At 41.5% G+C, this 25,435-nt stretch overlaps 2 protein-coding genes across 4 annotated transcripts in view; one reads left to right on the top strand and one right to left on the bottom strand.

The window, feature by feature from the left end:
• Window positions 1–22,179, bottom strand: part of kmt2bb (lysine (K)-specific methyltransferase 2Bb) — a 59,031-nt gene extending 36,852 nt beyond the window's left edge. For 2 of the 3 annotated variants that reach the window (XM_029679207.2, XM_029679209.2), the window contains exons 1-9: window positions 21,796–22,179; window positions 15,401–15,479; window positions 4,762–9,213; window positions 4,376–4,569; window positions 4,037–4,150; window positions 3,632–3,794; window positions 3,250–3,484; window positions 2,840–3,138; window positions 365–468 (exon numbers count right to left, since the gene is read on the bottom strand). In XM_029679207.2, the coding sequence (XP_029535067.2) occupies window positions 365–468; window positions 2,840–3,138; window positions 3,250–3,484; window positions 3,632–3,794; window positions 4,037–4,150; window positions 4,376–4,569; window positions 4,762–9,213; window positions 15,401–15,479; window positions 21,796–22,128 (5,973 nt within the window). In that variant the 5' untranslated portion in view covers window positions 22,129–22,179. The remainder of the gene's footprint in view (window positions 1–364; window positions 469–2,839; window positions 3,139–3,249; window positions 3,485–3,631; window positions 3,795–4,036; window positions 4,151–4,375; window positions 4,570–4,761; window positions 9,214–15,400; window positions 15,480–21,795) is intronic. The other variant, XM_029679208.2, reaches the window with a different exon arrangement.
• Window positions 22,180–22,975: 796 nt separating this feature from the next.
• On the top strand, window positions 22,976–24,953 carry psenen (presenilin enhancer, gamma-secretase subunit). Its single transcript, XM_029679303.2, has 4 exons — window positions 22,976–23,081; window positions 23,484–23,594; window positions 23,794–23,898; window positions 24,212–24,953. The coding sequence occupies exons 2-4, from the start codon at window positions 23,534–23,536 to the stop codon at window positions 24,349–24,351; spliced, it is 306 nt and encodes a 101-aa protein (XP_029535163.2). The 5' UTR covers window positions 22,976–23,081; window positions 23,484–23,533; the 3' UTR covers window positions 24,352–24,953.
• The last annotated feature ends 482 nt before the right edge of the window (window positions 24,954–25,435 follow it).

The raw sequence follows: 25,435 nt of genomic DNA, 5'->3' as shown, positions 1-25,435 counted from the left end.
ATCGTCCAGCCAGCTGTAGACACCACCGCTCAACGGGCCTGTCTGCTTCTGCTGTGCCTGTGAAGGGTGGGACTGCTGAGGCCAAAGCAAAAGAGCACCAGCGTTATCTGCCACGAGCACCTATAAGCAAGCAGCAGCTTAACTCAGAATTAGAGAAGGAAGAGAGGACAGGGAATCCCACCATGAGGTGCAGCAGAGGGAACACGAAGTGAGTGGAAAGATGGAGAGATTGGAGAGAGAGAGAAGGGTGGGGAGTGGGTTGTGGAGATCCTTTGTGTTATACACCTAGGAGACCCAGAAACTGTCAATTCATGCACCGCCTGCTCAGTGGCATCAGAGCAGCAGCCCTGTTGTGATTCTTTACCTTGTCAGTTTTACGGCGACCAGGAGGGACTCGGTGGTGCAGCCTGCGATGTCTCACACAGTCATCCGACAGATCTCCCAGGAATCCATCCAGAGAGACAAAGTCTGAAGACGAAAAGGAACCATTGCAGTGGTCATTAGACATACAGCGTTAATACTTCAGAGTTAATGCATTACCTCACAGCTATGAACGGGATCTTCTAGAACAGTGGTTCCCAAACTTTTTATAGTCCCGTACCCCTTCAAATATTCAACCTTCAGCTGCACTAATACCAGGGTCAGCGCACTCTCAAATATTGTTTGTTGCCATCATTGTAAAGCCTGCCACACACACACTATACATTTATTAAAACACAAGAATCTATGTGAGTTGTTGTCACAACCCGGCTTGTGGGAAGTGACAAAGAGCTCTTTTTGGACCAGGGCACAAATAATAATATAATAATATTTGCTCTTTATTTAGCAATCTTGCATATAAATCTTTATTTGTTAATAGAAAATTGTGAATAACTCACCACAGGTTAATGAGAAGGGTGTGCTTGAAAGGATGCACATAGCAATGTTGGGTTGTACTGGAGAGTCTCAGTCTTAAATCATTTTCCACACCCCGTTCTGCGCCTGTATTTAGTTTTCATGCTAGTGAGAGCCGAGAATCCACTCTCACATAGGTATGTGGTTGCAAAGGGCATCAGTGTCTTAACAGCGTGTTTTGCCAAGGCAGGATACTCTGAGCGCAGCCCAATCCAGAAATTTGGCAGTGGCTTCTGATTAAATTAAATTTTCACAGAACCGCTTGTTGCAATTTCGAAGATGCTCTCTTGTTCAGATATCGGTAAGACGACTGGAGGCAGGGCATGAAAGGGATAACGAATCCAGTTGTTCGTGTCATCCATTTCGGGAAAGTACCTGCGTAATTGCGCACCCAACTCACTCAGGTGCTTCGCTATATCACATTTGACATTGTCCGTAAGCTTGAGTTAATTTGCACATTAAAAAAAACTACAATGACGGAAAGACCTGTGTGTTGTCCTTGTTAATGCAGACAGAAGAGCTCCAACTTCTTAATCATAGCCTCAATTTTGTCCCACACAATGAATATAGTTGCAGAGAGTCCCTGTAATCCTAGATTCAGATCATTCAGGCGAGAAAAAACATCAACCAGATAGGCCAGTCGTGTGAGAAACTCGTCATCATGCAAGCAGTATATACAAGTGAAAATTATGGTCAGTAAAGAGAATTGCACTTCTGTGTGTGGTTAAAACGTTACATGGTCACTGCCCATATCCTTGCATAGTGCAGAAAATACATGAGAGGTCAGGGGGCTTGCTTTAAAATTTAACCATTTTCACTGTAGTGTCCAAAACGTCTTTCAAGCTGCGCATTCCCTTGTTAGCAAGAGCCTCTCGGTGGATGCTGCAGTGTACCCAAGTGGCGTCGGGAGCAACTGCTTGCACACGCGTTACCGCTCCACTATGTCTCCCTGTCATGGCTTTTGCACCATCAGTACAGATACCAACACATCTTGACCACCAAAGTCCATTTCACAAGGCCCAGCATTGTCACAAAGATGTCCAGTACTTTAAAAATATCCTCTCCTGTTGTTCTGGTTTGCAGAAGAGGATGTCTTCCCCCATAAACGTAACGGACCTATACCAGAAGCTGTGCCAGGCCCACGTCTGTTGACTCATCCAGCTGTAACATATAGAATTTACTGGCTTGTTTGGGAAGCAGTAATTGTTTCAAAACATCTGCCATGTCATAGTTTATTTGGCCTTTCCCCCCAGCCATATCCACATCAGCAGGAAGAATTAAGTCCTTCACAATAGTATGGGGCTTGCCTTTCCTAGCCACTCTGTAGCTCACCATATAAGATGCTTCTAGCCCCTTCTTATAAATGGCATCTGTTGCTTTATACATGACTTACTACTCAAAAGTCATCTTAATTCTCACTCAAAAAACTGCTTTGGCTTATTTTTCAAATTGGTATGTTTTGTTTCTAAATGTCTGTGCAAGAGTGAAGGTTTCATTGAGTTATTTTACACATATAACACACAGTGGCTGAGGAAAAGCACTACTCCCAATGTAAATGAACCCCAAATCAATGTAGTTGTCATCATATTTGCACCTCTTCGATGGTCCAATGTCCCTGTCTGTTGTTCAGTGTTTTCCTGGGGAAGGGGGCAGTAGCTCTTCGGCTGCATCAGATTCACAACTGTCAGGTGCAGGTGTAGTACTACCAGTAGAGCTGGTATGTGTCTCTATGGACGTGGGCCTTATTAAATGGACTGTTTGAAAATGTGAAGAATTTTTATTTATTTATTTTTTAAAACTGAATCACATTTTTATTTGGCGTACCCCCCGACAGCATTGTGCGTACCCCAGTTTGGGAATACCTGTTCTAGAAGATCTGACAATATTAAATAAACAGAGGAAAATCCCTTTGTATGATCACTTCTCAATAATGTTATATTACTACCTTGGCTGCGTGGGCCGGGGCCTCTCCTCCGGCCGGGGGAGGCAGAGTTGGAGCCCACAGTGATCTCCAGGTCGGAGTCATAGTCCAGCAGGTCAAAGTAGGAGCGCGGCTTCACACAACGCCGCGGCTGCTTCCTCACAGATGGGCTCTGGCTGTCCCCCACCTCCATCCCATCAACTTCCTCATTGCTAGACTGACCCACGCTGAGGGAGTGCCGCCTGCGCTTCCCAGGACCTCTCGGAAACTTGCCACTCAGACGACGTGCCTTTCTGTCTTCAATCTGATCGCATCTTTTATATCTTTTGGAGAGAGAAATACATTTGTCATTTAGTTGTCTATTCAATCTATATAATTCAGTAGCATATATGCGAGTTGGTCACCTTTGCAATTCTGACGAGCAGTACACTTACACGCAGCACTGTCGCTTCGTATTGGGCCCTCCAAATTTGGGTTTGTCCAGGCAGTTCATGCACTCGCCACAGTCCTCCTCATGGTTGCAGCCCTTGCAGATCCCACACCTCCGAGAGCGGAGCCCGAATGGTCCAAGGCTCTTTTGTTTAGCAAAACCTGCTCCCGACTTCCTGACCTTGGTAACCTTCTGGTCCGGCAGCCCAGGGCTGTCTGGCCCAGAGGGAGACCGACCACCTGCAATAGGTAAGGTATATGATTATGATATCTTTCATAGGAAAGTCAAAGAAAGTTGTGGGGAAAGACAAGAACGCATGATGTCACTTAAAAAAGTTTGTTGAGAGATTTGCATTGATAATCCGTTTTGAAAGCTTGAAGCTCTACCTTGGTTCTTGCCAGAGGGAGATATGCCAGTTCTCTCATGCAGAGGCAGCGCACTGAGTCTGGGGATCATGTCATCGGGCACCAGTGCACGAGGTTGGCCCAACACCACAGCTGCTGCACGGCACACGTGTTTGATGCGTGGACCCCCCGCTCTGCGGAACTCCTGGTAACAAGGAGAGAGGGGGACAGGGAGGGATGCTGTTATGACACATTCTTTTATCACAATGAAAAATGTATTTATGACCAGAATAGGTGGGTCTTAGTGAGGAAGAAACAACATACTGATACTTTATTGAGTAAGAGAAAGAGACAAAGTTGCATTCAGACACATTGAAAAGCGAGAGACACTGAAGATAAAATATGCAGAGAACAGCACAGACCAGGATTGTGTTCATATGCCCATACCTGTGACAGGGGAGGGTCAGTCATGTTTGAGGCAACAGGCTCAAGCTGCTCTTTCGGTTTCCTCCTTTGTCTCTTCCCTGCTGCATCTCTGGAGCCAGCAGGCCCTGATAGAAGCTGCAGGTAACATGTTTCATCACTATGGGCTTACACAGGAAGCTCTCCAGAGATATCACAATAGATGTTAATGAATATCATCCTATTTAATGACAATGAGGGGAAACATAAAGCATATTCTGTATCAGAAAAAAGTCCCATCATGCATGTTGTTTAGTGCAAAGAAATAACTGTCTGCATGGCCATTTTAAAGTGTATTCTTTTTATGAGTGAGACAATTATTACCCCTGAGGACTTGAGTTGTTTCTGCTGGTCAATCTTGTTGAGCTGGACCTTGGCTTTCTTGAGCAGATTGAACATCCTCTTATTGGCCCCTGTGAGGCAAACTCTCTGGGTGGCTCCTTTCTCCTCAGCAGCAGCACGGTCAGGCTCAGCGATCGTGTCCAGATGCAGTTCCTGTGACTCAAGCTTTCCTGCTTCTGCGACAGAGAAAGTCCAAAAGGTATGTCACTTTACTTTCCAGGGTAGTTCAAGCAGTGAAAACATACATATTAAACCAAGTAACATACAAATAAACAAAAATACCAGGTTTACATAATGTGCAGTTATTTATCAAGCAAGCTAATGTTGAACAACTATACGCATGAATTGATTGTTAGCTCTTTTCTTACCTGCAATAACATTCTCAGCATTTGTTTTGTCTTCCTCTGTCAACTCCTCACGTTCTCCATATTGAAATGTTAAGAACTTTGAGTTCATAGTCCGAACACACACAGAGACTTTTCGCACAACCCCAGGGCTATCAAGGTCCTCAATCTTGATCTTGGATTTGCCTTGCTTTGATTTGGGTTTGCTTGGAGCTGTGATTGTGGGACGTTTCTTTAGACAGATGCTCTTGACTTCATCATCCAGACCTTCCGCTAGCATATGAACAGAAGATTGAAGAGTATTGCAAACACCATCTGTCATCACATTTTTTCTTCTCCTTTTGGGAAGTCCTGGTTGCAGCTTCTTCAGTCGCTTGTACATATTTAGGTGAGATGTTTGCTTGTTGAACTTGTAGCACCTTTTCTTTTTCTGAACCTCCTGGGGATCGGTTGATGGGTCAGAAGCAATTTGGATTTCTTTGGATAAAAGTAAAGTCTCATACTCGCTCTGAAGAGTTTTGTCCAGTGTATATACCTCCTCACCAGACTCTCCTGGCACATGCCACTTGAAACTGGGATTCCTCAAAAGGGACCTCCTCTTTCCAAATTGCTTTCCGGAGGATAAGCCGTCACTCATGTCAGTGGTTTCCTTTTCGAGTTCCTGAGTTGAGAACAAATCGACATCTAACTGCGCCTCATTCAGAAATTCTTCCTCGTCGACAGGCAGATCAGGAGTAAGCTCTCTACCTGTGCCATCTTCTCGTTTCCTTCCGGTGCGTGGGTGTAAGCCGAATAGTTGGCCTTTCTTCGGGGAGTTTCTACGGGGCAAAACGGACATGCCAGCATCATCCATAAACCTCTGCGGAGTCTTGATGACCCGTGAGGACCGGGCACTGACAACAGGCATGATGAAGTGCTTTATGTTTTTAAGGTACTTTGATTTACCATGCTGGTCATCAAAAGCATCAGACTGTGGTTCATCATCCACAGTGTCTTGTATATCCTGCTCCTCCAAAATTTGCTGGGCGAGATCAATTTCTACCTGCTTAGATAGAGTTTTAGGCCTGGCTCTTGGTCTTTTGCTACCAAGGAACTGAAGGCTTGAAGTGGGGACCTTTTTCCTTCTGTTCTTGGTCTTGAGGATACCAATAAGTTTAGAGCTTGCCAGTGTGGAAGCAGCCTCTGGGGAATAAACTTCCTTTAGGTCCACCTCTTCAACAGCTTCAGGTACCTTACTTTCAGGTAATTTACTCTCATCACTCGTGCTCCCTTCTGGCCTCTGCCTTTGTTTCTGCCTCTGTCCAATCAAGGCTCTTCGCTTCTTTTTGCCATGTTTGAACAGACTTCTATGACGGCGTCGTTCTGTCTTTTCAATAACAGAGGGCTCCAAAAGCAGCACCTTTCCACTCCCTATTGGCTGAGTCTCTGGCTCCACCTTTACCTCTGGTTGAGTGTCAGCCAAAGTCACAGGTTCAGATTGGGCTAATTCTATGTTTGGAGTTTCAGATGTTGGTGTCTTTGACTTCTTTCTAATCGAAAGGCTAGAAGTTCTTCTCCTAGGTTCAGAGACAAGAGACAATGTGGAGATCTCCTCTGTCTGCTGTTCAGATCGGGCCATCTCTGTGTTTGGAGTTCCAGATGATGTTGGTGTCTTTGACTTCTTTCTAATTGAGAGGCTAGAATTTCTTCTCCTTCGAGATTTAGAGACAACAGACAATGTGGAGATATCCTCTGTCTGCTGTTCAGATCGGGCCGTCTCGGTGGTTGGAGTTTCAGATGTTGGTGTCTTTGACTTCTTTCTAATTGAGAGGCTAGAATTTCTTCTCCTTCGAGATTTAGAGACAACAGACAATGTGGAGATATCCTCTGTCTGCTGTTCAGATCGGGCCGTCTCGGTGGTTGGAGTTTCAGATGTTGGTGTCTTTGACTTCTTTCTAATTGAAAGGCTAGAAGTTCTTCTTCTAGGTTTAGAGACAACAGACAACATAGAGACCTCCTCTGTATGTGGTTCAGATGGGGCCATCTCGGTGTTTGGAGTTTCAGATGATGTTGGTGTCTTTGACTTCTTTCTAATTGAAAGGCTAGAATTTCTTCTCCTCCTAGATTTAGAGACAACAGGCAATGTAGAGATCTCCTCTGTCTGCTGTTCAGATCGGGCCGTCTCGGTGGTTGGAGTTTCAGATGTTGGTGTCTTTGACTTCTTTCTTATTGAAAGGCTAGATGTTCTTCTCCTAGGTTTAGAGACAACAGACAACTTACAGGCCTCCTCTGTCTCTGGTTCAGATGGGGCCATCTCGGTGTTGGGAGTTTCAGATGATGTTGGTGTCTTTGACTTCTTTCTAATTGAAAGGATAGAATTTATTCTACTCCTAGATTTAGAGACAGACAATGTGGAGACCTCTCTCTGTTGTTCAGATGGGGCCATCTCTGTGTTTGCAGTTTCAGATGGTGTCTTCCTTGACTTCTTTCTAATTGAAAGGTTAGAACTTCTTCTCCTAGGTTTAGAGACAACAGACAATGTGGAGACCTCTGTCTGTGGTTCAGATGGGGCTAACTCTGTGTTTGGAGATTCAGTGGGTTCAGGTAAGATCTGCGTCTTCCCTGGCCTCTTTCTAACTGAAACACTCAAACTTCTTCTCCTTCTAGGTTTAGAAACAGACAATGTGGAAACCTCAGTCTTCAAAACCTCATTGGTCTGTGGTTCTGCTTCACTGGCAGGTTCATCAGATGGATGTTCCACATTTGGACTTGTTTGAAGCTTGTGTTTGTGGGTTGTCCAGGGTTTATGACTTCCACGCTTCTTCCGTGGTGTAGACATCTTCACCAGTCTTCTCCTCCTTGCTTTGGGAGTTGGCACAGCATTTGTGTCTGATAAAGACATTTTTTCCTCCAGAATTTCACTTGAATCTTTTGTGATTACCACGATCCTTTTTTCTTCAGGCGCAGGAGTAGTTTGATGGATCAGGAATGATGGTTTTGAGCGTTTAGGTTTACCGGGTGAGGAGACCTTTTTTATCTGAAGGGGTGGAACAACCATTGCCACAGTCTCACCACAGTCAGTTTGAGTGGCCTCCTCTGGATGTGGTTGCGTTCCCTGTCCCACCTCAACATGAAGAGATGACTTTTCCTCAAGAGACGAAGTCTCCTTAATCTTCTTCTTGGAAGACTTCTCATTATGTGTGTGCTCAGCATCTCTGGAAGTAGTACAACTCGTGGCCGCTTTCTCTTCAGGGTTCTCTACACTCTTGATCACACTGGGTTCAAAAAGAGAGTCTTTGTCTAATTCAGCGTTATTCCGCTGTTTCTCTGTTCCTTTGACAGTATTTCCAGAGCTCTGCACTTGGGTGTCCTTTCTTTTCCCCTTAACCAATGTAAGTGTCCACACAAACTTGCTTCGTTTCTTCTTACGAGATGAGCCCTTACTGTCAGCCCGAGATGAGCCTTCCAATTTGGGGTTTCTGATTTTAATCAGCTTAAAACTTGGAATCCCGATTATGTCATCATCATTTTTAAAAGCCAGACCGTCATTGGATTCAACAATTGGCTTTTCAGGTTCTGTGGCTAACGGAACATGGATTTCTGTGACAATCTTCTCTCCTTGATGTGCCTTGCTTTGTTTACGCCTACTCTTTCTGGGTGGTGTTTTGGCTTCCTCTATTCTTGAAACCTCTAACAATGACTCTGCCAGACATACTTTGTCATTGCTCTGGTTTTTTGATTCTGTTACAAGGCCTTCATGTGTTTCGGAGGGTGGATTAGTAGTTCTACTTCTTCTCCGGATCACCAGTTTATTGACTTCAGTGCTTACCTCTGTGGTTCTTTCTTTCCGTTTGAATTTCTTAATGTCTGTTTTTGGCGCCGCATTTCCACTTTCCAGTGCAATGTCCTGTTTGCCTGTTGATTTTCTACCCCCCTCTGATTTTTGGTCATCAACATCCCCAACTTTGGCCCCACTTTGAACACAGGGTTCAGTGATCTTGGAGGCAGATCTACCACGCCTCCTTGCCGGTATGGCTCCTCCGCCTCCCTCATCCTCAGTGCCATTCAGATGCTGTGCCTCATCAGCTTGTGTCTCGGTCTTTAATTTGACATGGGCACTGGAGATCTGGTCACCTTTGACGTCATTAGCCTTTGATTGAAAATGTAATCCTTTTACCTTCAGCTTCTCCACAGATTTTATACGTCCTCCCTTTTCCTTTCTCACCGTCTTCTTGGCCACCAACTTGATGGTAATCCTTGGAGTTAAAGCTGCCCCGTTTTTCGCAGGACGCCTCTCCTTTGCTGGGTTTGAGTGCTTGTTTTTTGAACTCTTCCTACCATCCTTGGAAGACACTGCATCTGGAGAAATTGCACAGTGGATTTCTTGTGAAGATTGTGCATCTTCTTCAGGAGTGGGAGACTCATCTGTCTCCTTTGGGGTGACTACAAGGGGTGGCTTCTCTCGTATCCTTTTTGATTTTGTTTGGACAGGATCACCTTATGGAGGAAAAGAACAAATGAGAGAAGAAATTACTATCATATCTAAGCTGATATACAATGGCTTCAGAAAGTATACATACCCCTTCTCTTATTCCACATTGTTGTTACAGCCGGAATTCAAAATGGTTGAAAATGAAATTTCTCACCCATCTACACACAATACCCCATAATGACAAAGTGAAAATACGAAAAAAAAAAGATTTGCTAATTTATTGCAAATGAAATACACAAATCTAATTTACATATATATTTACTCAGGGGTGTGAATAGTTGTCAGAATCACCGTTGGCAGTAATTACAGCTGTGAGGCTTTATGGGTGAGTCTATAAGAGCATTGCACCACTGAATTGTACAATATTTGCACATTACTCTATTTAAAATTCTGCAGGCTGTCATGTTGGTTGCTGATCATAGCTCGATGTCCATTTTCAAGTCTTGCCATAGATTTTCAAGCAGATTTAAGGGATAAGTTGTAACTAGGCCTCTCAGTAACCTTCAATGTAGTCTTCGTAAGCAACACCAGTATAGACTTGCAGTGGTGGAAAAAGTACCCAATATACCTGAACAGAAAATTACAAGTAATAGTGAAAGTCACCCAGTAAAATACCAGAGTAAAAGTCTAAAAGTATTGGGTTTTAAATATACTTAAGTATCAAAAGTAAATGTATAAATACATCTCAAAGTCCTTATATTAAGCAAACCAGACCACCATCTTATTCTGGATAGAGGGGCACACTCCAACACTTACACACAATTGACAAATGAAGCACTTTGTGTTCAGTGAGTCCTCCAGCTCAGGTAGTAGGGATGACCAGGGATGTTCTCTTGATAAGTGTGTGAATTAGACCCTTTTCCTGACCTGCTAAGCATTCAAAATGTAACGAGTACTTTTGAGTGTCATAGAAAATGGAGTAAAAAGTACATTATTTTCTTTAGGAATGTAGTGAAGTAAAAGTAGTAAAACAAACTACTTAATTAAGTAAAAATACTAGTACTTTACACCACTGTATGTAGGTACGTACAGTTGAAGTCAGACATTTCCATACACCTTAGACAAGTACATTTAAACTCAGTTTCACAGATCCTGACATTTAATCCTAATAAAGATTCCATGTCTTAGGTCAGTTAGGATCACCACTTTATTTTAAGAATGTGAAATGTCAGAATAATAGTAGAGAATGATTGATTTCAGCTTTTATTTCATCACATTCCCAGTGGGTCAGAAGTTCAGACTCAATTAGTATTTGGTAGCATTGCCTTTAACTTGGGTCAAACATTGTGGGTAGCCTTCCACAAGCTTCCCACAATAAGTTGGGTGAATTTTGGCCAATTCCTCCTGACAGAGCTGGTGTAACTGAGTCAGGTTTGTAGGCCTCCTTGCTCACACATGCTTTCTCAGTTCTGCCCACAAATTTTCTATAGGATTGAGGTCAGGGCTTTGTGCTAGCCACTCCAATACCTTGACTTTGTTGTCCTAAAGCCATTTTGCCACAACTTTGGAAGTATGCTTGGGGTCATTGTCCATTTGGAAGACCCATTTGCGACCAAGCTTCAACTTCCTGACTGATGTCTTGAGATGTTGCTTCAATATATCCACATCTATTTTGTGAAGTGCACCAGTCCCTCCTGCAGCAAAGCACACCCACAACATGATGCTGTCACCCCGTGCTTCACGGTTGGGATGGTGTTCTTCGGCTTGCAAGCCTCCCCCCCATTATCCTCAAAACATAACAATGGTCATTATGGCCAGTTCTATTTTTTGTTTCATCAGACCAGAGGACATTCTCCAAAAAGTAACATTTTTGTCCCCATGTGCAGTTGCAAACCGTAGTCTGCCTTTTTAATGGCGGTTTTAAAAGCACAGTCAACTTTGTATGTAAACTTCTGACCAACTGGAATTGTGATAGTGAATTAAGTGAAATAATCTGTCTGTAAACAAATGTTGGAAAAATGACTTGTGTCATGCACAAAGTAGATTTCTGAACCGATATGCCAAAACTATAGTTTGTTAACAAGAAATTTGTGAAGTTGAAAAACAAGTTTTAATGACTCCCACCTAAGTGTGTAACCTTCCGACTTCAACTGTATGCATGTATGTATGTATGCATGCATGCATAGTTCTCTCTACCGCATGGCAAGCGGAACCGGAGTGCCAAGTCTAGGACAAAAAGGCTTCTCAACAGTTTTTACCCCCACGCCATAAAAAACTCCTGAACAGGTAATCAAATGGCTACCCGGACTATTTGCATTGTGTGCCACCCCCCAACCCAACCCCTATTTTACGCAGATGCTACTCTGTTTAACATATATGCATAGTCACTAACTATACATTCATGAACACACAACCCCAATCAGGCCGACCAACCAGTCCCCCGAGAACATTGGCTAACCGGGCTATTTGCATTGTGTCCCACCACCCACCAACCCCTCTTTTACGCTACTGCTACTCTCTGTTCATAATATATGCATAGTCACTTTAACCATATGTAAATACTACCTCAATCAGCCTGACTAACCTGTATCTGTATGTAGCCTCGCTACTTTTAGACTCGCTACTGTATATAGCCTTTTTACTGCGGTTTTATTTCTTTACTTACCTATTGTTCACCTAATACCTTTTTTGCACTATTGGTTAGAGCCTGTAAGTAAGAATTTCACTGTAAGGTCTACACTTGTTGTATTAGGCGCATGTAACAAATATAAATTTGATGTACATATTTGTCCTTGTGTAGTAGGTTATTGTCTTGTTGACAGGTGAACTTGTCTTCCAGTGGCTGTTGGAAAGCACACCAAACCAGGGTTTCCTCAAGGATTTTACTTGTGCTTATCTCTATTCTGTTTCTTTTTGTCCTAAAAAAACTCACTAGCAGTTGCCGATGACAAGCAAACCCATAACATTGTAAATATGAAGAGAGTTACTCAGTGATGTGGTGTGTTGGATTTACCCCAACTTAACACTTACTTCCTAGGTGTCATGAGAAGGATTGCAAAGGGTCGGAAACTTTCCGGGAATTTTCCATGGGAAGATAAGCCTGGGACTTTTGCTTAAATTCATCAAAAAAGTTAACTTATAACAGTGAACCTTTTATGTGGGATACACATGAGGCAATTCTAGGTCTTGTGGCATATTTTGGTTAAATTATCCCCAATTCAATGGAATTGCAACCCACGGCATCTTCCATCACATGTGCAGTGCACTCTTCCATCACATGTACAGCTGATTCTCAAGATCTTGCACACTAATACACTGTCTGAGCCAAGGACTACATGCTTTCTGGTAGGTTTTGATTACAATACTGGGTGAGGGGATATATTTTATATGACATACATACATTTGTTAACTAGTAAATAGTTGCCTAGAGCAAAGTGTGTTAAAATCATTTCTAACTGGTTAACAAATTCTGCTAGTTAGTGTTTGCTACCATGTGTGTTTTATCTTGCATGAGCCTGCTAACTGAGGAGTGTTAATTCATCCGTTTCCATCCGTTTCATTTTAAAACATTTATCTTACAAAGGAGTTGTTTAATCTAACTGTTTAACTATTTATCTGTACATGGAATTGTATTTTGGTTTTTCTTACATTTTTTTCTAATCTTTACAGGAAAATGCCACAGGCACTATCTGATGTGTGGAGATATTTCACTGCAGTCAATGTAGAAGGAAAAGCTGTGCCCATTTGCAAATACTGTGCCAAATCATGTGAAGAATGCAACAAAGATGCAGAATCATCTTGCCACGTGCATAAAGTTCCCTCAGCGCTCACAACAAGCAACCTCTGACAAAAGTCCCTCTACTTCTATTTGAGGTGAAAATGATGAGACACCTTATCGATAGCAACAGCTCATGGTCCTCCTGGAATCAGAAGTTTCTTTGACTCAATGGAGGAACGTAGTCAGATAAATGCTGATGAATGTCTTGCTTGAGCTGTGCATGCAACTGGTTCACCTCGGATGCTCACAGGCAATGTGTATTGGAAGAGATTTCTGAATGTTCTTCGCCCAGCATACACCCCTCCAACCAGACATGCTTTATCTACTAATTTGCTTGATGCATAGTTCAGAGTTCAAGTGAAAGTCAAGCAAATCATAGAGAAAGCAGACTGTATTGCAATCATCTCTGATGGGTGGTTGAATGTTCGTGGGTAAGGAATAATTAACTACATCATCTCTCACCCCTCAACCGGTATTCTACAAGAGCACAGACACAAGGAACAACAGACACACCGGTCTCCACATTGCAGATGAGCTGAAGGCAGTCAATGAACGTGGACCACAGAAGGTATTTGCACTCCTGACAGACAATTCTGCGAACATGAAGGCTGCTTGGTCTAAAGTGGAAGAGTTCTACCGACACATCCATTGGCTGTGCTGCTCATGCATTGAATCTGCCCCTCAAGGACATCATGGCACTGAAAACAATGGATACACTCTACAAGAGAGCCAAGGAAATGGTTAGGTATGTGAAGGGTCATCAAGTTATAGCAGCAATCTACACCACCAAGAAAAGTTAGAAGAATAAGAGCACCACATTGAAGCTGCCCAGCAGCACCCGTTGGGGTGTTGTTGTCATCATGTTTGACAATCTCCTGGAGGGGAAGAGGTCTCTCCTAGAAATGGCCATATCAGTCTGCCAATATGGACAGCCCCATCAAGAGGATCCTCCTGGATTATGTATTTTGGAAGAGAGTGGTAAACAGCCTGAAACCTATAGCAGTAGCCATTACACGGATTGAGGGAGACAATGCCATCTTGTCTGATGTTCAGACTCTGCTTGCAGATGTAAGAGAAGAAATCCGTACGGCCCTGCCCACTTCACTGTTGCTCAAAGCAGAGGAAACTGCAGTTCTGAAATGCATCAAAAAGCGCAAAGACTTCTGCCTGAAGCCCATACACACTGCAGTGTACATGTTGGACCTTGATGTTCAAGAGGTGGACATTGAGGAGGTCCAGGGAGAAGACATGGAAGACAGAGGAAAACGACCAAAGCTTTAGTTTCTAGACTATATAATTTTACAGATGTACGTATGTTGAAAACATTTATTGGGAGAAGCAATGGATCATATATTCCCTTTTGTTGTTCAGTGAAATCATCCCATGTGAAGAGTCAACTCATTTAATTAAAGTTCAATTAGTAACTACATTTTTTAATTATTTTTTTTCCATTGGAAGGATTTAATAATTTGCTATTATGTTTACTTATGATGAGGTAAAAGGTTTATGTTTGTCTCCATATGATATGGTAAATATATCCAATGCAAAAAGCATCTACATTTAAATTGTATTAATATTAATTTGCATATATTTCCATATATTCCCACAGAAAGTTTCCACCTCTGAATATTCCCCAAAATGTGCAGCCCTATTTCCCCAGTCACATTTTTATTTATGAAGCATAACATCGTTTCCCAGAACAGCAGCCAGTTGTGTTCGGGAGCAAGCGGGAGCTGGTGAGTCCATTGTGTTCAATATCTATCGGTGACTCTCTGTGTGGCGCACATGAGGTGATAAAGTTACACTTGAATGCAATTCACTACTAAGTGTTAGACAGTTTTAAGATATCCGATGGCTAAGATGTGCTATACTCTCCAGCTGTGTATTTGGTTACTTGTTAGTTATCTAAGTAAGTGGCTGAATTAACAAGGAGACCGGCGGTTAACTTTCTGCCGTGTTTGATAAGTCAAAGAGCTATGGATGAATTATCTGTACAGTTGCCATTTCTTCTCTGTGCTTCCAACTATTGTTTTTTTCACCCTTTCTGTTCTCCTCCCCTCTTCTCAGCATACAGATGCTGTTCTTCCTTCAGACAAGCATGCATTACAAATTTGTTTATTTGCACAATTTCTCTCGTTCACTTTAGCTTGTAAATGTCTACACCAGAAATTACTACTAGCTATACCTTATTAGCTGGATTTGCCAGTCTTTGCAATTGGTTTGGTTGTTTGTGCCCGTTAGCATTCAGCTAAAAGCATCCATGAGAATTTGCCATTAATTGTGCTAATTTTGTTGTAATTCTGGTAATAGACTGCCAATGGGCCTTTTTTGTGTTTTGAACCTCTTGTGTGCTATACCAGTAATACCGTACATCCCGGTATGGCAGAATAACAATATGAAAATCTCGATTCCGCCCAAGAATAATAGATCAGTGGCAAGGGATGGGAATAGGTTTAGAATAGGCTAATACTTACTTTTGGAGGGATTATGTCTGGACCGTATGGGACCTTTATATCCTTTACGATCAGATTCAAATCCTGTGAAAGCATCTCCCTGAAAGGCAAGGTCAGATTATTAACTTTGGACACCCAACATTCTTTTTCCCACTGTTTCACAATTTTACATAACCTCACAACAGTTTGATACCGAATATGCATTTGAAATTGATGAATAGTAGTTTACATGCAACAATTAGGTCTAAAAGCTTTGACAACAGTGACAATAACCTAACACACACACACCTGAACACAACTAGGCCTATGCAATTGAATGTTAGTACTAATACTGTTGACCACAGGATCTTGTTTTATATCCCAATCTTGAGGGAGAACAGTGGCAGGGCAATCAAAAATGATATTGTGTAATGTCATGTAGTGAGTAGGTTATTCCATGATAACAGAATTACGTGGAGACTCCTATTTTTTACATTAAAATGTATGCGAAAGAAAAAAACATTGATTTCAAAGTTGAACAAACCGAACAAACTCTATGCACAAGGACTACTTTGAACAAATTGCACAGAAAATTTCACAAAAATACATTTATATCTGTGCAGATGCTAAATTTGGTAACAGTAAAATCTCCCTCTGTTTATGCAACCACATTTTCCAAAAACGTCAGATTCAAAGATGTCTGCAGAAAGAATGGAGTGTCAGCTATGACATGACACCTCGACTTTGAAAATCGATTTTGGTTATTGAATACACTATGTGAAGTGAATTTACAACCGGTAACAGAACAATGATTGCGGAATTACCTAATCGGTCTCTGATCTGTACAACACAGAAATGCATAATTATGGATATGATTTTCACTCTTCATGGTGATGTATCCTGAATTAGGTACACAAAAGGTCAAAAAATATGCAATATCTTACTTGGCATATATGGGTATTATTCTACACACTGGCCATTATTCTCATGATCTCTGTCACCAATTAAGACCAAATTTGGTTGGTCCAGAACAAATCTGAACCAATCATAGACTTCCATGTAGGGTACAGTACAGCACAGTTCAGTACTAGGATTGCAAATTTTGGTAAATTTTGCTGCCGACTATCCGACCATCATTAACCGGTCAATAAAACAGCTACATTGTTACAAACAGTAAAATGGCATGACCAACTGAAAATACCATGCATTAAAAAGGAGAGGACATTTTTTCATTAAGAGCTTAAATGCAAACTCTACCACACCTATTGTTTAAAGTCAAAATGTTATAGCCTATTATGGAACATGCAACTCTTGTAATGAAGCAGCTAATAACACGTCATTTTCAAACATTTGCCAAATGCATTATGCGGGAAAGAGCCGTTCTAAAACTGTGCACCTAAAGCGAGCCGATTCATGTGTGACAGGGATTCAAATCTGTCACACAAAAAGAGGGGGAATCTAAAAGCAACAACTAGGATGGGTTGTTAATATGACTAGGATTGTGCCTTTTGCTTCTAGCCAACAAAAGAAAGTTGATATGAAAATCAATAGAACATTAGAGAAATTAAAGTTAATGGCATGAGGAAGTCTATATAAAATAATTGCCTGTTTTTATGGTTGGATTTTCTCTGGGCAACCTTGAAGCCAGGTAAGAAATGGCTCATTATTTGAAGTAAAGTAAAACTTTCAGGTTTCAAACAATTATACTGCCTAAAGTTCATGTTGCAAAGTGGTGGGTGATAGCCTGACTATCGTTGACTATAGCATATGCACTCGAATGGGAAATGGGAGGCGAGCTTAAATTACGAGTTGAGATTGAGAAATAAAAAGTAATATATAAAAGCACGTTTTACTCCAGTACCATCTTTTGAGGAGCTGCTCTCTGACAGGTGATAGGCTATTCTCTGTATGCTGTGCACATGCGATAAATAAGATACAGGAGAACCAGTGAAAATACAAAAGGACAATTTAATTCCCCTAAATTATGCCAATTAACCTATAGACTGATAAGCATGAGCGGTCAACTGTATTTTCGGCGGCTAACCAATAAACTGTTAAGATCCCTATTCAGTACAGTAGACTCTACTGTACCAAACTTTACTGTACAAGGGATCACGTTAGAGTTCAGAAATCTGCATTTTCATCCAAATCTGCGTTTTAAACCATTTCCCACGTGTTATGTTGAAAGAGTGCCTTTTTGTTTCAATAGGGTGATCAGTGGAGTGCAACTATAGTTGTTCTTCACAGAAAATACATTAGTGCAACACATTCATCAGAAAATAGCTTCATTTTCATCAGATGACAACAGAAGTGCAACATTATCTGGCTTACAGCCGCACAAGTAAATTAGCTTACAATGAAAAAAATCAAGGTATTTGTTGCAAAAACGATGTATGGCCATCATATTTCAATTGTTTATTATCATAGAAAGAGATTAGCTAGCTACATTTCCTAATGTGTCTCTTGAAGTTAATCTTGCATTTTACCTGAGAAAAATAGGCTACACTGATAAAATTACCAGAGAAAAGTACCTACATATAAATCAGAGCACAATGCCTGTTCGTGAATTCTCATTCGAGTGAAGTGCAACTGAAACACAAAATTAGTCTGATGCCGAGCAGAAATTACAATAAGCATTTTAGATCTGTGCTTATAAAACGCAGCAAGATACAGCATCTTAGGCGTTCTCTTTTTCGGAGGGAAAAATGCAGAATTCTGCATTAACGCGTAATGATCTATACTCTTTACTGTACCCAGTTGTGCTTCACTGTACTGTGCAAACTTGTGAAACAGACGTCTATGATCTGTGATCAGACCAAATCTGAACCAATCATGGACGTCTATGTTTGGGCTAAATCGAGGCCGGTCTAAACCGACCAAAAAAAACTATGTCTGTGGACGTTGAAATCAAGGCCATGGCGGACTGACCAAATGTCAACGTCCATGGACGTATGGTGTCAGTCGGTTCAGATGCCAGTGCCAGTAAATGGAAAGCAAGTGGTCTCGTGGGTAGTTGTCAGTAAGAGCTGGGAGAGGTAACATTTACTGGAGGGGGGGGGGTAAATCAGACCCTTTTGACTTTTTCCACAACAACAAAAATACATTACAACCTTATTCTAAAACGTATTACATTTCCCCCCCAACATTTACATAAGTATTCAGACCCTTTACTCAATACTTTGTTGAAGCATATTTCAGGTCTCTCCAGAGATGTTCAAATCGGGTTCAAGTCCGGGATCTGGCTGGGCCACTCAAGGACATTTAGAGACTTGTCCCGAAGCCACTCCTGTATTGTCTAGCCTAGTGGTTAGAGCGTTAGGCCAGTAACCGAAAGGTTGCTGGATCGAATCCCCGAGCTGACAAGGTAAAAATCTGTCATTCTGCCTCTGAGCAAGGCAGCTAACACACTGTTTCCTGGGCACCAAAGATGTGGATGTCGATTAAGGCTGCCTCCCGCACAGCTCTGATTCAAAAGGAGTTGGGTTAAATGTGGAAGACATTTCCGTTGAAGGCATTTAGTTAGTACTACTGACTGGGTATCCCCCTTTCCCTTTCTTGGCTCTTTGCTTAGTGTCGTTGTCCTGTTGAAGATTCAACCCAGTCGGAGGTCCTGAGCAGGTTTTCATCAAGGATCTCTCTGTACTTTGCTCCGTTCATCTTTCCCTCGATCCTGACTCCCAGTCCCTTCCACTGAAAAACATGCCCATAGCATGCTGCTGCCACCAAATAGCTTCACTGTAGGAATGGTGCCAGGTTTCCTCCAGACCTGACACTTGGCATTCAGAGTAGAGGTCGACCGATTAATCGGAATGGCCGAATAATTAGGGCCGATTTCAAGTTTTCATAACAATCGGAAATCGGTATTTTTGGGCGCCGATTTTTTAAATTAGTTTTTATTTATATTTACACCTTTATTTAACTAGGCAAGTCAGTTAAGAACAAATTCTTATTTACAATGACGGCCTAGGAACGGTGGGTTAACTGCCTCGTTCAGGGGCAGAACGACAGCTCGGGGGATCCAATCTTGCAACCTTACAGTTAACTAGTCCAATGCAATAACGACCTGCCTCTCTCTCGTTGCACCCCACAAGGACTGTTACGCGAATGCAGTAAGCCAAGGTAAGTTGCTAGCTAGCATTAAACTTATCTTATAAAAAACAATCAATCATAATCACTAGTTAACTACACATGGTTGATGATATTACTAGATGTTATCTAGCATGTCCTGCATTGCATATAATCTGACTGAGCATACAAGCATCTAAGTATCTGACTGAGCGGTGGTAGGCTGAAGCAGGTGTGTAAACATTCATTCAAACAGCACTTTCGTGCGTTTTGCCAGCAGCTCTTCGTTGTGCGTCAAGCATTGCTCTGTTTATGACTTCAAGCATATCAACTCCCGAGATGAGGCTGGTGTAACCGAAGTGAAATGGCTAGCTAGCATTTCAAACATCACTCGCTCTGAGCCTTCTAGTAGTTGTTCCCCTTGCTCTGCATGGGTAACGCTGCTTCGATGGTGGCTGTTGTCGTTGTGTTGCTGGTTTGAGCCCAGGGAGGAGCGAGGAGAGGGACGGAAGCTATACTGTTACACTGGCAATACTAAAGTGCCTATAAGAACATCCAATAGTCAAAGGTTAATGAAATACAAAATGGTATAGAGGGAAACAGTCCTATAATTCCTATAATAACTACAACCTAAAACGTCTTACCTGGGAATATTGAAGACTCATGTTAAAAGGAACCACCAGCATTCATATGTTCTCATGTTCTGAGCAAGGAACCGAAACGTTAGCTTTCTTACATAGCACATATTGCACTTCTACTTTCTTCTCCAACACTTTGTTTTTGCATTATTTAAACCAAATTGAATGTTTCATTATTTACTTGAGCCTACATTGATTTTATTGATGTATTATATTAAGTTAAAATAAGTGTTCATTCAGTATTGTTGTAATTGTCATTATTTTGGTCCTCCAATAATCGGTATCGGCGTTGAAAAATCATAATCGGTCGACCTCTAGTCTTTACTTCAACATTGTGTTTTGATTTATTTCTAATACTTTTTATGACTTTCTGGTAGATATTTTTAAAGACCCGTTTCCATCTTTTTTTTTGCCAGAAATCAATTCCTAATTTGCAAAAAAATCTGTATTTTCTTTAATGCATTTGTACCTTTATTTTCCAAAAATATACTCTTCGCTTTCATTTGACACCCAATTTGATATGCTCCTACGAACTTCACTTTGGTGCTCATGGGTTCTTTTACATGGAAATGACCATGTATAGTGTTATAGGTTACTGCCTACTTGGAATAGGTCTCCCATGTCAAATGTTTACCATCACTGGGATGACCTGTAGATTATTGTGTTAAGTCTTGAGCACCAAACTATACCATTACAAACCCAACACAAGTGCACTGGACAAGCCATTACATCAACTAGTTAAGTTAATCATTCAAAAACAGTCCAAGCACATCTTTGATCTTCTCCTCCAGGTAATGCATCTTTGTTCATGGATGGCGAGGCATTACCAAGAAACCAGCAGCAATTTACCCAGTCATGCCTGGGAACTGGGGAGGGGTTGCAGGCCTCTAACTACATCTGCTACATGCCTGTTAATATGCAAATAAAGTCGATATTGTGGCAGCAGCATTTTGTCAGCTAATGTGGAACTTGGGTCCAAGCCAGATTATTAACATATGAATACTTGCAGTCATTAGGTAGGCCTAGGTCATTTATATTTCAAATGTAAATATCTAATATGCTTGGTGCTCCTCTCTTGCTTGTAATTAAATAGAAAATGGACTGCAATAGCAGGCCAAGTAACGTTAACATCTCACATCATGACAAATTTACCCACTACCGGGTTTCGTTATCAGTTTCCCTCCAATGACTTCAACAACCTAGTTACATTAATTGACTCAGTGACAGCGACAAAAAAAAACTGACCTGGTGACATTCTGCAAGCCTTGTTCTTGAAAGGAACGTGAAATGATCCCTATACACCGTAGTTAGTTAGCTATCCTAGAGTAGGTATCTGACGTAGCCCCTCCCCCTCTTGAATCCATAGAAACATTTATGTAGCTACGTTCGTTACTCACTGCAGCAATTACAGGCATAAATACTAATTTAAGACAAATGCCTGACTAGCTAGCGTGGGTGTAAGTTATTCGTGGTAAATCGTATGTCTAACTAACCATAGAGTTCCAATGCAGACAAATATTACATTAGCCTTCCCCTTTGTTAGCTAGCGCTATTGACGAACATCTCATGAAGTCGCTACTGCTAACGTTAGCTGGCTAGCTAACTAATGTTGACACTTAAAGCAAAGTATTATGAAACGGGGCCAACTCTACATGACACACACACACACACAAAAACTACACACCAACACAGGTAACCAAAATGGCATGATAAAAGAAGCAAAAATATACTAACTCCAGCAGCGATTTGGGCTCTCACCTCTTCGCTCCCACTTGAGCTGTACCCAGCCTCCGCTAAGCTCTTGTGGTTCGACTCTATCCCAAGTAAGCGCAAGTGAGACTGGTCCTCGTTTAACGAGAGAACCAGGCTTGTGGGCCTTGGGCCTCCAGCATTAATCACATCGTCAGCTTCTGCCCCTGATCGGTCGAGTTGCCATCGCTTCTCAGAACGCAAGCGGCTGCGAGACGACCATGGCCGACCAGGGAAGCGACCTCGGGGTGCAGCAGTACCAACTTGGCCTCCTATGGCAGCCGCGGTTGCTGATCCGCATCCCGCTGCCGCCATCATAGCTTCAAAAACAACACCGATAGCAACTTGAGGTGAGACAAGAGGGAAGGCGCGAGAAAGGGAGGGGGGACCTGCAAGGCTGCCGGGAAATGAAGTATGTCCAAGGAAAGCTTCACAGGGTAACTTGCAAATCTTTATTTAAATTATGATTGGAATTTATATGGGTGGTGTGTGCAATGCATTATGTAATACAAGTAATAAACCCATTTGATATTAAACAAAGGACGCATTGCTCGATCATCGTTTCATTACAACCATTACGTTTATTGATAATTAACTACAAGGCCCAGCTTCCCTCCATGCAAAAAAATACACATTTTGTGAATGGCCATCTACCGCTGTACCAATATTTTTAGGCTTGTCCCTATTCCTCAGAGCGGCTTGTCCTCGTCTTTTGATATGATCATACAAATTGCACCACTATACATTATGTGCGCGCTCCTTACATGAGAGAGAGAGTCTATGCACTTAAATCAAGCTCTAAACATAATTTGAAAAGAGGAATTGAACATATCCACAAGTCTAGGCCTATATTATTTTGCATTGATAAGAGGAGAATTATGGTTGTATATTGTAGTAAACTTCCCTGATGGAAATTATTCACAGAATAAGACAGGCAGGTTAACAGTAATTTTGCAACTGCAAGGCACATATTTTGCATTGCAATTCACATCATCTGCACTGCCAGCAATCATAGGTGATTTACTACAAGCAAAAGTGAATTACACTGTTGAAATATATTTTAATTTAAATGCCAAAACATACGTTTCTATGTACGCTATCTGAACTACAGTACCCACAACGAACGGGGGGGGGGGGGGGGGGGGGGCAATATGGACGTCACATCCCCCTCTTCAGAAAACTGGAGTAGGAAGCGGAAATGAACAAATTGACATTCTCTTTTGTGTGTATGTTTTGAGCTGTTGAACGTGAAGTTGTCAAGCAGTTTAGAGGTATTTGACATCTATATAATTAAAGATTACAGGTAAAAGCCTCGGAAAATATTATTAATGATGTATTTTCTGTAATAGAGGACAATTGCTGTTAACATTGTAGCATATATTGTTAGCCATCCAGTACGCATTATTCTGGACTGCTTTTTCAAAACTTATCTACTAGCCTACACATTTCGCCTTAAAATACTTCATTTCGCAAAATTGGTGTTTAAATATGTTATCGTGTCATCTGGGCAGATAGCCAGGCAAAAGTTCGGTGGAAACACAAGACTTGTTCCATTCTTATCGATAGAGGGCACCCTCGTATTTTACAGACTGGCAGTTCCATGAAGCCGAAATGTGCCAGTCTTGATCTTCAAAATACCCCCTCACTTTTATCCTCTTCCATCATACTTCAAGGTCTCTTTGAAAAGCTGTCAATACGAAGGGGGAAATAACAGGAAATCAACATGAACCTAGAGCGCCTTCCTAATGAGGAGAAACTCACCCTCTGTAGGAAATACTATTTCGGTAAGTTGGTAAGTCTGAACCACCAAGTGTTGTTTTTCTCTAATTATAAGCCACGTGACCAGGGGATTTCTGTCCCCTGGCATGGTTCAAAGAGAAAAACATTGCATGAGCTCTCCAATGTTAGTGTTTACAACATGTGTGTATATATATAAGTAATGCAAGAATCATGTAGTAATACTGTAATGACTTTCTATCTCAGGGGGATTTGCATTCCTTCCGTTCCTGTGGCTGGTGAATGTGGTGTGGTTTTTCAAAGAGGCCTTTGTAAAGCCAACATATACTGAACAACTTCAGATCAAAACATGTGAGTGTCAATCATCCAATCAGAGTCAATGTACACAGAGAAAGTGCTGTTAATTAATGTAACTCAAGATTCCTGTACAAATGATTAGTTGTTCATATTTGTTGTGGCAAATCCACATACTGGATAAATAATACATTTGTTACAGGTTGTGTGTCTTATGAGATGTAGGCCTATGATCCATGATGAGATAAGATGATCCAGCTAAAACATAAAGTTGGCTTTGTATTAGTTTAATTAACATTAGTGTAAGTATTAGTGAAAGCATGCAGTTTCTATGCAAACACGACTACAATACATTACATCTCTCTTTCAGATGTAAAGCGTTCAGGGCTGGGGTTGCTACTGTGGGTTGCAGTACTCACCACATGGATAACCATATTCCAACACTTCAGAGCAGAATGGGGTGAGGTGGGCGACTACCTCTCCTTCACCATTCCACTTGGCATTCCCTGAGACAGACAAGGCGGGAAACAAGAAAGCTTCCTACTGTATAAAACTTTACCATGACAGAATTAATAGGCTAATCTAACATAGGTTGAAATAGTTAAATGTGTAGTTTATCTCAATGGATATTCATGGTAATTTTCTTCTGGGCTTTAATGAGTGGGAAGATGTCCTATGAACACTGCACCTTTTCCCCAAATTGTGTGTAGTGTGTGGATGTCTCAACACGTTTGAGTAAATTTGGAAGGTTATACAGGCGAATGGTATGTATGACAAAAATAGCAAATTCATTAACTTTCTAAATGAAATGGAAGTGTATGCATTTTTTATTTGCTGTAATAAGGTTTTGAGTTTAGATGCCAGATTGTGGTCTAGTGTGCATTTCATTAGACATTTGGCTCCTATGGATAATATGAATGGTATGAGCATAGCTTTGGATAACAATATCCAATTGGCTTTGTGTTTAATATGTCAGTATTTGTGTAACACTGCTCACAATAACAACATACTTATTCCAGATAATAATATTCATAGTATCCTTTGTACTCTCGGTGTAAACCATTCCAACAGTGATGAGATATTAGCCAGTAAAGTACTTTATGATTGCAGAATTATGATTTTTTTAAGTGCTTAAATGAGTTCCGCTTCTGGCCAATCTCTTAGGCGCCTATTATGAAACTCAATCCATCTGTAGCAAATGTTACCCCCCCTCTTCAGGATCATGGTTGATGCCATTTTTAGGTACTCGGAGTCAGACTCTACTTCTATTACCAACTGACGCCATGGCAGGAAGGACATGTCACCCAACCAGCTCCAGTACTTAAGTCCATTGAGTCTGCCAGGGTTGTATAAGTCACACGACTGTCTGCTCTAAATGGGGTCAAGGGGCAGTGGATGTAAACCCAAATCAGATGTGTGTGTGTGATGGATGGTCATAAAATACCCAATCGATGAGGTGCTAAGACCTGTGACATGCTGGAGGCGTATATGACATTGTTGTGGATGTGGTGTCAGTGTAATTGTAGAACATGATGTTCACCCTGCATGTCATGATGACCTAATTATTATAAGGTCGTTTTAATCACCAGGACAA

This window comes from Oncorhynchus nerka, linkage group LG14 (genome assembly GCF_034236695.1).
Source record: "Oncorhynchus nerka isolate Pitt River linkage group LG14, Oner_Uvic_2.0, whole genome shotgun sequence".
Lineage (NCBI taxonomy): Eukaryota > Metazoa > Chordata > Actinopteri > Salmoniformes > Salmonidae > Oncorhynchus > Oncorhynchus nerka.
The sequence above is the reverse complement of the archived record's forward strand: the minus strand, read 5'-3'. Positions and strand labels throughout refer to the sequence as shown.